This window comes from Typopeltis vanoorti, chromosome 11 (assembly GCF_054136105.1).
Source record: "Typopeltis vanoorti isolate ZY-2024b chromosome 11, IOZ_Tvanoo_1.0, whole genome shotgun sequence".
In the NCBI taxonomy this organism is placed as follows: domain Eukaryota; kingdom Metazoa; phylum Arthropoda; class Arachnida; order Uropygi; family Thelyphonidae; genus Typopeltis; species Typopeltis vanoorti.
In genome coordinates this window covers 121,725,145-121,735,860 of record NC_143559.1, presented here as the reverse complement: position 1 = coordinate 121,735,860, position 10,716 = coordinate 121,725,145, and the positions used below count along the sequence as shown (strand labels likewise).

Genomic DNA, 10,716 nt, shown 5'->3' with positions numbered 1-10,716 from the left:
CAAAAGTTTTCTCTCCATTCTCCCTTCTTTAAGTAGACAGTAGCGGCAAATATCCGTCTGACCCCACAACACAAGAAATCCCCTCGACACAACTTGCTACTGACCAAATCGTATTCGCTGGCATTCTCGTAGGATCCTCAGGTAGTTCGAGAGGTGATCACCAGGTGGCGACGTATCATCATTGCCGGTGTTCCTCAGGACAGGCGTGGTCTCCAGGCAAGGAGTTAACCAATGGGGAACGCATCTCGATCCATCAATCATCGCGCGTCTCCGAAGGCTCCCCCCCTTTGATTTCTTGGAGAGGCAGCCTTGCTATGGTCCAATAGCAGTAGTGTACAGCTTAGCGTGCTAGAACCCACCACGTGCGGGTTGCCGATACTGCATTTCGGTACGTAGTGTAGCTAGGTAGTGGGGGCCGCTTTTTCGTAGGAAAAATGGAAACAGATACCCAGACCAACTGTACTGGTAGCTCCAACGACATCACCCATGACCCAGGGTACGTGTGTTAGGCGAAAAAGCTTCTTCGGCATAACATCCGTATTTGTCTGTGTATATACGGAGTGTCTGTACGAAAGAGAAAGCGACAATGTGTGTGTGTGTGCGTGCGTGAGTACGGCGCGCGCGTATCTCTGTATAATACTAAAGCGTGCTTGTACTTTTATCTTATTTATTTGTTTATTTATTATTATTTTTTTAATTTTTTTTGGCTCTTCCCATGTGTACGCCCAGTCGCTGGGCTTCTTCCCGTATTCAAGTTCCTCCTGCCCGGCTGTTAGTAGCCATTCTTTCTCTCGTGCGATAACGGCTTGTGTGTGTGTGTGTTTAGACAACTCATCGAAGAGGATTGTGCCTAATTTGTGTCCTTGTTATCTTGCAGGAAAATGTTTATAGGTGGGCTCAGCTGGCAGACGGCACCCGGTAAGTCTTATTCCTCACTTCTTTCGTCTGTCTTTCTTTCATAATTCTATGATTTCGCGAATTTGGTTTTACTCTAAAATGTCTTCTTTGGCTACGCTGTATCTAAATATCGAGCTAAGCCTCTGCAGACTTGCTTTAGGTGGCGCTTTACAAATGCAGCTCTTCTCCCCCCTCATCTCCTCTCCCCCTTACCCCTAAGCTCGGTGCTTTTCACAGAAATGAATGATACAGCGAAAATAAAATACCTTCTCCAAAAGGCCAAAAATTAAAATATTAACCTAAATGATTACCTTAAAGATACCTTTATTATTTTTAAAATAAAAATAATTATTTATAAAATAAAGTTGTATTTTAAATATTTTTTAAAGATATAATCAAAAACCTTTGTAGTCTTGAGAAGTAATAATTAATTTAGAAGAAGTATTTTAAAACCAACTACTTAATTGTATAATTGTCTATAAGTAATTAAAATGTTTCATATATATATATATATATATATATATATATGAAAATGGTTCCTTATTGCCGAAGTCTAAAAATCTTATGAATCTTATATATGAAGAGAGAGAAAAAAAAAAAAACAGAACAAAGCGTCGCGTTTCGGTACATTAGGCTTAACGTGCTAATCAACAATGAAAGTACATTCTATTTTGTTTAGTTATTTGCTGTTTGTGATTATCGAATTATTAATATGGTCTGGCAGTTTTACACGCAGATAAAAGAAGGGTTATGTGAATAATGAGACATCATTTGGTCGACTCTCTTCCCATCTGATGAGCCGATAAATTTGAAATGCGTAGGACGGCGAAATCCTACGTATCTCTTCTTACCGATGCTTCAACATGGACTCCGTCAATGGAAGTCGATATTGGCAAACTTCATTTACATGGGAATAGGTGATACATCATGATTAAGAAGGGTAACGTCAACACAGCTGTAAGATTTTTCTTTCTTTTTTTTTTTTTTCACGAAAGTTACCTTCATGTAGTCTGTAGCTGTTTACGTTAGATACGGACTAAAAATATAAACCCAAGTTCGGTGACCACAAACAAGCTCTAACATTGGTATCGGCATGGTAGATCGTAGACCTCTTAATGCACGCTCAATCTTTACAGCTCTTATGATTAGAAAAATCATAATACTCATTTTTCATAAAAACCGGCTGCGCATCAAAGCGCCACCTTGTGGCTTACAAGGCACAAGTGGGTTTGAAGTGGATACATTACACGAATGACAAAAGTTTAGACACTTCGAATTGCAATAACTAGGCGTTCGTTTCGTAACAGAAAAATGGGAACATATTAGCATTGTTTAAATGGGGAAAATGTCTTTTATAAGTGAATGCTAAAAAAGAATTAATAGAAATTTTTAGGTTTCTCGCTATATGTTAATTTTGATTATATTGTAAAATTTAAATGTATCTTTTATTAAAATTTTTAAGAAAAAAAAATCAAAATCAATTATATACATATTTATTTTTAGTTAAACCTTAAAATTACTTTGAACAGTAATTTTTATCTTATTTAGTGTAAACTAAAGTTTAATTTCCTAATTTGATAATGCATACTGAAATAGAGAATCGACCGTGAGATGCGGTGCTTAAAACCCTTGGAGAGTAATGGATGGCAGTGTTGTAGCCAATGAAGTTCTAACTGAGGCTCGGCTATTGCTGTTACCCTCCTGCCATGATCAAAGCTTTAATAGCTCAATAACACCTTATCCCTACCCCGTCCTCTACAGATAACGGGGAAGATGAAAAGCATTCTTGCTTTGCCCCTTTAAGCCAGTCCTTATAAGATAATCCATACTGGGTCAATTTGGATTGATTCATTCAATCCAATACCCTTGGAGGGCAATAGATGGCAATGCTGTAGCCAATGAAGTTCTAACTGAGGCTTGGCTATTGCTGTTACCTGCCATGATCAGAGCTTTAAGCTTTATATTTATATATAGATAATCCAGATTAATGTAAAATGCAATTCGGTAGCACTTGACTAAGATGTGTAAAAAATCTATATATATATATTTCTTTCTGTCAAAACAAAGTGTGTCTTTGATGTTTTTTAAACTCTCTCTTTCTATTTCTATATATATATATATATATATATATATATATATATATATATATATATATATATATATATATATATATATAATGTATTGTATGTAACATGCGGTTTATGGTAGACGACCATAAACAGTTACATTTGAAGTATTCATATATTATACTTAATTCTCCTAGATCCATTTCCATGCTATTTCTCACATACAATATTAGACTAAACTATCGGAAGTTATGGAAATCTAAGTGAAAACCAATTGCACTTCCTATTTATTCCAGTACGTTTAGAATAACAGAAGAATGGATACATGGGTACCAAATAAATTGATGGTTGGTGTGTCCAAATGACTCCAGTGTATTTTTAGCAACAGTGAATGTCACCTGACTCAATCATTTGGTTTTTGATGATGGTCTGAAGATAAAGGAAATCCAACTGAGGATGAAGGGTAAATAATATCGATATAAGGGACATTAGTATCGATCCCTGATTACCAAAGATTTATGACAATTCAACAATACAGAGATGTGTGTGTTTATGTTTATGAATCGATTTTGTGGTTCTTCTTGAAATGATGGATTGTTCTGTCCCAGTGTCAACGTCAGACCACACACGAAAAGTATCCTATTCGCAAACAGGAAGAAAATTGATAGTTTAGTATGTCAGTCGGACTTCCCATATATAATCATCACCCATCATTTTGGAGAGAGTCAGTTAAGGATTTGTCTAGTCCAGGGATATCAGCAAAAGAATGATACAGATAGCTTCAAATAATTCAAGGTCTTGTGTCTCCATTTCTCTGAAATGAGGTGGGAAAAGAATCTACTCTTCCAACAGAAGGAAAAAAAAATTAAAATGAATCTGTGTAAGGTACAAAATCCCTGAATTATATCAAGTTATGCATGTGAAATACCCTAAAGACAATAATATATTATCTAATATTTCGGAATGGTATGTGGCATTATAAACTAGATCATAAGTAAGTAAAGAAAATTAGAGGATATTATGGATCCAGTGATGTTTTATATCAAAATTTAGAAAAAATCTTGTGAAAATGTATCAGAGCTGATGGCAATATAACTTTAGGTATTGGAGTTGCCTATCTTTGATGTGAAGGTCATATTCTCAGAAGACTCTCTCGTATGTTTTTAAAAGTTTTTAGTATATTTTTACATTTGACTATAACATGGCTGGATCTATAATATCCTCCAACCAAGTTCATATATATACCAAATCAAAGCCTCTATGGTTTAGTAAATAAGTTCATTTTGAAAGCTAATGGATCTTGTTAGATTTTCTTCTGCGTTGTGAGAATTTTTGTTGCGAGTCTCGAAAATCTAAAGATTTTAAGGTAACCTTGGATTTTCCTCATTATTTCTTGGGGATACAATGATTTAATATTTATTTCTAATCTGTGAAAAGGTTTTCAAAGTGCCATTGAATTGCAATATCAAGGAAGTGACTATACATCTTGCCTTTTATCTTAAGAACCTCTGTGAATCTTTAAAGAATAACTGATTATATTTGAGACAAAATACGACCATATTCCATTGCTGTTTCTAGAATAATTAAAATTAGAATAGCTTCACTTGAAATCAAATTTAAAGAAACAGAAATCGTAGAACTCTAGTTTATCTACATATATGTATAAAAAATGTTCGATTCGTTTGAGACCAAGGTGATATCATGAATACTTTCAACTATTTCCATAAAATTTATTAGGTTTTTATAAGGAATACCAGTACAACTTATATTTAATTTTCAAATAATAACTTGAATTTTAAAAAAATCAAAATATTCCTTAAATATAATTAATACACCTTTAATTATTTTTTATCATTTTCGTATAATTAACTAATGTAGGAAACATTATTATTATTAGGGGAAAAAAAAGTCCTTTTTAGGACTTCCAGAGTAACAAATGGCTATGCTGTAGCCAATGAAGTTTTAACTGAGGCACGGCTATTGCCGTTACCCAGCCATGACTAGAGCTTTTTAGCTCAATAACACTCCATCCACACAGATTTACTTCATTCAGATGACGGGATGAAGAGTCAAGGACTCAGTCCATCGCCCAGTTCTTATAAGAACATTATATAAGAACATTATTATTATTAGGATGGATTGATTCATCCAATCTAATACCCTTGGAGGGTAATGCTGTAGCCAGTGAAGTTCTAACTGAGGCTCGGCTGTTGCTTGTGGTACTCCTGCCATGATCAGAGCTTTAATTGCTCAATACCACCTTATCCCTACACTGTCCTCTACAGATAACGGGGAAGATGAAAAGCATTCTTGCTTCGCCCCTTTAAGCCAGTCCTTATAAGGATTAAAATTATTATATATTATATTATTATTAACAACTGAGTCATTGGTTGTGAATTTTTTTTTTGAGAATTATTTTAAAATTCTATTGGATAATTTTTTTTTTATCTCACTTAGTGGATTACTAGTACATGCAGTAAAAACTATGAAAGAGCATAAAAATCAAAGAAATTTGTCGAAAATTTTCTTTTCATCCTAAAACAAAAAGGATAATAGAAAAAAATATAAAAGAATTCGGATAACCGAGGCATAGATGGAAGGCTGGTCTTGAAAGCACCAACACTACACACCAGTAGGTTTAACTGTGGAAAGGAGTTAACAATAAACTCGGAACAATTTTGAAGTGTGACATGTAATGTAGTGGATAAGCATATAATTACCGAGCTCGTCTTATTCAAAATAAATCACTCTAAGGATCGATTACACTTAAGTCATCGATGCTTACGTTATTTATAAAATCTATGGAGCTATTGTTTAGCGATGCAGACTTCAAAATCCGTGTATTGCTCTCTTCAGTTATCTTTGATGTTATGAAAAATTTCCCATTCAAAATGATGTTGGTGATTCCACTGTACTATCCTTGCAAAATGTTTCTGTTAGTGTTGAAATTTTCTATTACAGTGAGCTTAATATTTCTTCATCTATATTAAGCTCACTGTAATAGAAAATTTGGGATGAGAGTTAAACAATCATCCCAACAATCCATATGTGGGTTGATGGATAATCCTTATACATTGTCAATTATATCTTTCTGGATTTCTTTAGTAAATTTTTTTGTACTGGTAAAAACTGCGTTTGGCATTATTTGATCTTTTTGGTCTTGTTTTAACATCTTAAGTCTCATTTACGCATGCGACAACAGTTTAGAATTTTCAAGTACCTTCACCGTGATTATAGAGGGTCTCTGTAATTGATACCAATGATGCACTTTGGTCGGGAAGACTCGAGTTCAAACCTCATCTAAGATGGACGAACTTCTATTAAAGGCTTTTCAATTGAATATGAAATTTAGTGGTCTTATAAGTAAATTGGCACCCCCCCCTTTCCTGGAAACTGAGTTTTTTAAGCATACAAGCAGGAAAAAGGAAAAAAAAAACACACAATTAATAGATCTAAGTCTCCTCATGGCCTAAGTTGCTTCGGTCGTAATTACAATGAGAAAAACAAAACAAACATTAGCACCCTGAGTCAATTACATAAGAATTTCTATGTGAAATGAAAACACGTCAGAATATACTTCAATTCTACTACTCACCACAATAAAGCCAGTCTTGTTCATTTATTGTTATATCTCGTATTTTAAATGTGATAGTCCAAATTTGATAGAATATTTGGTTATGTAATTATAAAATTTCGATTTGGGAGGATTCGTTTTTGTTGATTATATATTTTGGAGGCTTTAAGATAAAAAAAAATGGGATTAGGGAATGTATTGTTCTTTCTTTCGCTGTTAGTCGCTTCCTTTTAAATCAAATCAATTAGTAAATTGAACTGTATGTTTTTTTTTATTCTCTATTAAAAGTGTATTTAATAAAAGACTACTTATATGGCAGAACCGTAAGTCCCCTAATCACTTTTCATTTACTTCCAGAAGGACTTAGGGAATATTTTAGCAAATTCGGAGATATTACGGAGGTCATGGTGATGAAAGACCCTACAACACGAAGATCACGGTAAGTTTTGACTTTTATTATGAACATCTCTCTCTCTCTCTCTCTTTCTTTCTTTCTTTTCCTGTACCCGCTAGCAGTATCCTGCGCGTTATTTTTTTCATTCGTTCCCTTAAACCCTTCAAATCAGTCAAATTGGCGACCAGCTGTTTTCTACTTTACACTTCACTTGGCTTTGTTATCCTCTTGTTCGTTCCCGTAGTAACCCCCCCCCTCCCCCGACACACACACACGGTTGTTTTTTAACGCTAAAGGCAACTGAAGTTTATCCGTTCTGTTTTCTAATTGATGGAAGCAAAAAAAATCGGAACTCCTCTTTGAGCCTTTGGGACTAAATCAATTAAAAGTTCCCACTGCATAAAAATAGAGTCAACTGGCTTAAGAATTTAACGAACGTCCCTTTTGCTGTCAATTAAAAAAAAAAAAAAAAAAAAAAAAACGGAGAAGATAAAAATATAAATGGTTTATATCGAAGAACTCGGCTTACACAAATTGGCCTTTTGAGTTTCTGTCTGACCAGGTGGATGCTCATAATGTATATGCTATCGCATACTAGTAATTCCAGTTTTTTTTTTTTTTTTAATTTAATGAAGTCGCCTGTTGTTATTGTTGGTTGAATAATTTTACGATCTTCCTTATTCTTTCATTAGCCAGCTAAATCCGAAATTTCATTATGTTTTTTTAATCCTATTTTAGTGATAGATCGGTTTCGAGATTAGGCCTAACATCAATGCTTTCAGTGTACTGCCAAACACACACACACATACACACAGGCAGGCAGAAGCTACGTCATCTCTAACCTTTTGAAGTGGAGTGGAGCGATCACGTGGGTAGGGAATAGCACACAGAAAAGAGGAGGAGACCGGAAAGCAAGACATTGTGTTTGTCCTGTACACTTCGTCTGGCCAGAGCAGGTTGAGCTAGCGTCGGGGGTATAGGAGGGGATAGGGAAAGCTACAAGAGAACGGTGGTGCATTGATCGATTTCCCTCACTCACACACACACACACACACACACACACAAACGCTAACACCTGGATCACAGGACGGCTTTCCGTAGATTAGGGCAACTGACAAATGAATAGAGACAGATAAACGAGATGCTAATGTGTCCAAATGTTAGTATCCCCCTCTGTTAAATAACCCCTGTTGGGTTTAGGGACGATTTTATTGCGTTACTGTATTTAATACAATTATGTTTACCACAAAACTGACCGAGAAAAATATTTAACAGAAAAAAAAAAAAAAAAACCTCTCACAACTTCATCCATAATAGCCCACTAGTTCCCTGAGGGAGTTATAAGAAATCGTTAATTTTATTTTAGTACAGGAGAGATAACGGAGAGTGGAATTACATAAAGGAGCTCAATTTCATTATTCTAACTGGTTTGTGAGTGCAGAATTTGTCCTTCAAATCGGGGGGGGGGGGTTACGTCGGTGTTCTGTTAGAAAAGTGATATGTATGTATGTTAAAGTTAGGTAGTATTACATATAGTGTGTGTCTTCCTTCTAGAAGGAACTGTATATATATATATATAGTTCCTTCTAGAATATCATTAACATTGGTTAAATATTAATGATAATCAAAAATTAATGATAAAGGTACGCTAGTTCCTCTCCCTCATATCTACTATATCATACGTTAGTTATCTGATAGCAGCGTGGGCCCGTTTTATGGATACTCCATCTTATTGCACAACTGTTCTCCCGTCCCTCCCCACATTTGTTACAAAGCGTCATATATCATAAAATGGGGCAGCCAATGTACTGTTAACAAATGATTTGGTTTTTTTTTTCCTAGAATATTACATAAATTCATGAACGAATCCCAGCTAAGTTAGAAATATACATAGATCTAGCCATTTTACACTATAGCTATTAAATTTAATTTTATTTTACAGATGAATTCTGAGATTTTAATATTTATTATTATTTACTTTTTTTTTTTGGAAATATTAGAAACAATCGAGAAATCAACTATATTATTTTTAAAAACTTTGTTGATTGGATATGATGTGACATCATTCATGTTATGTTTTATTATAATTTATTAAAATAATTAATTTATTTCTCTTGGAAATAAAATTACAACTTATATTTTACTAAAAAAAATTTAACAAAAATTAAAAAATGTTTGTGAAATTTATAAAATATATACTAAACACCTTTAAATAGTTTATATCACAATAAAATGTTACAATGCTCTTTTTATTAATAATTGATCATAATGGACCATTAATTAACATCCTAGTCCTTTTTAGGACTTCCAGGGTACCGGATGGCAATGCTGTTGCCAATGAAGTTTTAACTGAGGCTCGGCTATTGCCGTTACCCAGTCATAACTAGAGCTTTTAGCTCAATAACACCCCATCCACACAGATCTTCTTCATTCAGATGATTGGATAAAGAGTCAAGAACTCAGTCCATCTCCCAGTTCTTTTAAGAACTTAAAAACATGGTCATGAAAATCGACCGTGAGATGCGGTGATTAATACCCTTGGAGGGTAATGGATGGCAGTGCTGTAGCCAATGAAGTTCTAACTGAGGCTCGGCTATTGCTGTTACCCTCCTGCCATGATCATAGCTTTAATAGCTCAATAACACCTTATCCCTACACAGTCCTCTACAGATAACGGGGAAGATGAAAAGCATTCTTGCTTCGCCCCTTTAAGTCAGTCCTTATAAGGACTAATAATTGATCATATCGTTCAGTTAAATGAAGTTTTTTTAATGTTCGCTTATAAAGTTTTTTTTAATCATTTTATTCGAATATCAAAATAATAACGAGTTCGAGCACATTAGAAGGAAATGAATTGAGAATTGAAAAGTATACTACGGTTTTCATAAATTATTTCTTGTATACAGAAAGGGACCAATCATATCGGTTTACTCACAATAACTCGTTTCTAGAGACACGTTTATGACTTGTGATGTGCCAAAGTTTTCCTTCTCATAACTTTTATATGATTACAAAAGTAAAAATTAGGATGAACTAACAATACTTGATCACTTCGGCTCAAGGGAAAAACGACACTTCTGCGCTCTGACGGTGACTACTGCAACTACATTTCTGTAACATCGGATGTACACGAATATCACATATTTTTATACCACACAAACTAAAAATCGGATATTTTTTGACTCGAGTTACTTTTCTCGCTATGATATGATATAGTCATATATGTATAAAATAAAGAATGTAGACTGACAATGAATATATCTATGTACACGACTAGTGTAACATCTAGAATATTCTAGTGATCCGTGGTTTAGGCCTAACAGCTCAAGGTAAGGATTGCAATTTAATAGATAGATAGAAGAAGTGAAAGATGTGATTGTATTCTCTCGAAAGACTCGGATTAGTATAATAGTTGAAAGTCAATATATCTTCTGATTTCTTGATTAATAGATATAAAGAGGCCTTCAGATGTTCAATTTATTACCCCATTTTTTAGGACAGTGTAAAGTCAGGTATTAGAGTTCTTTAGCTAGCTTCACTTTCTTTAGCCCCCCCCCCTCCTACAAAAAATAAATAAACTATATCTTTAGTAATCCATCCTAGTAAACATGATGTCATCAGTGGCGGTTTATGGCATGAAATCGTAGGGTGCTGCCACTTTCGAAATATCCATACACACTATAAGTACAGTGTATACGTGTTTTGGATAAAATATCAACATGATGGTAAAAATTAAAAAAAAATTAAACATGAAAAGTATTGTTTATTATCGATAAAATTAGACA

General features: G+C 34.3%; 1 protein-coding gene across 4 annotated transcripts in view; it reads left to right on the top strand.

Annotated features, from left to right (window-relative positions):
- Positions 1–344: 344 nt before the first annotated feature.
- Positions 345–10,716, top strand: part of LOC150102011 (RNA-binding protein Musashi homolog Rbp6-like) — a 366,282-nt gene continuing 355,910 nt past the window's right edge. For 3 of the 4 annotated variants that reach the window (XM_090400469.1, XM_090400468.1, XM_090400466.1), the window contains exons 1-3: positions 345–496; positions 878–918; positions 6,895–6,976. In XM_090400469.1, coding sequence (XP_090256595.1) covers positions 435–496; positions 878–918; positions 6,895–6,976 — 185 coding nt within the window. In that variant the 5' untranslated portion in view covers positions 345–434. The remainder of the gene's footprint in view (positions 497–877; positions 919–6,894; positions 6,977–10,716) is intronic. The other variant, XM_090400467.1, reaches the window with a different exon arrangement.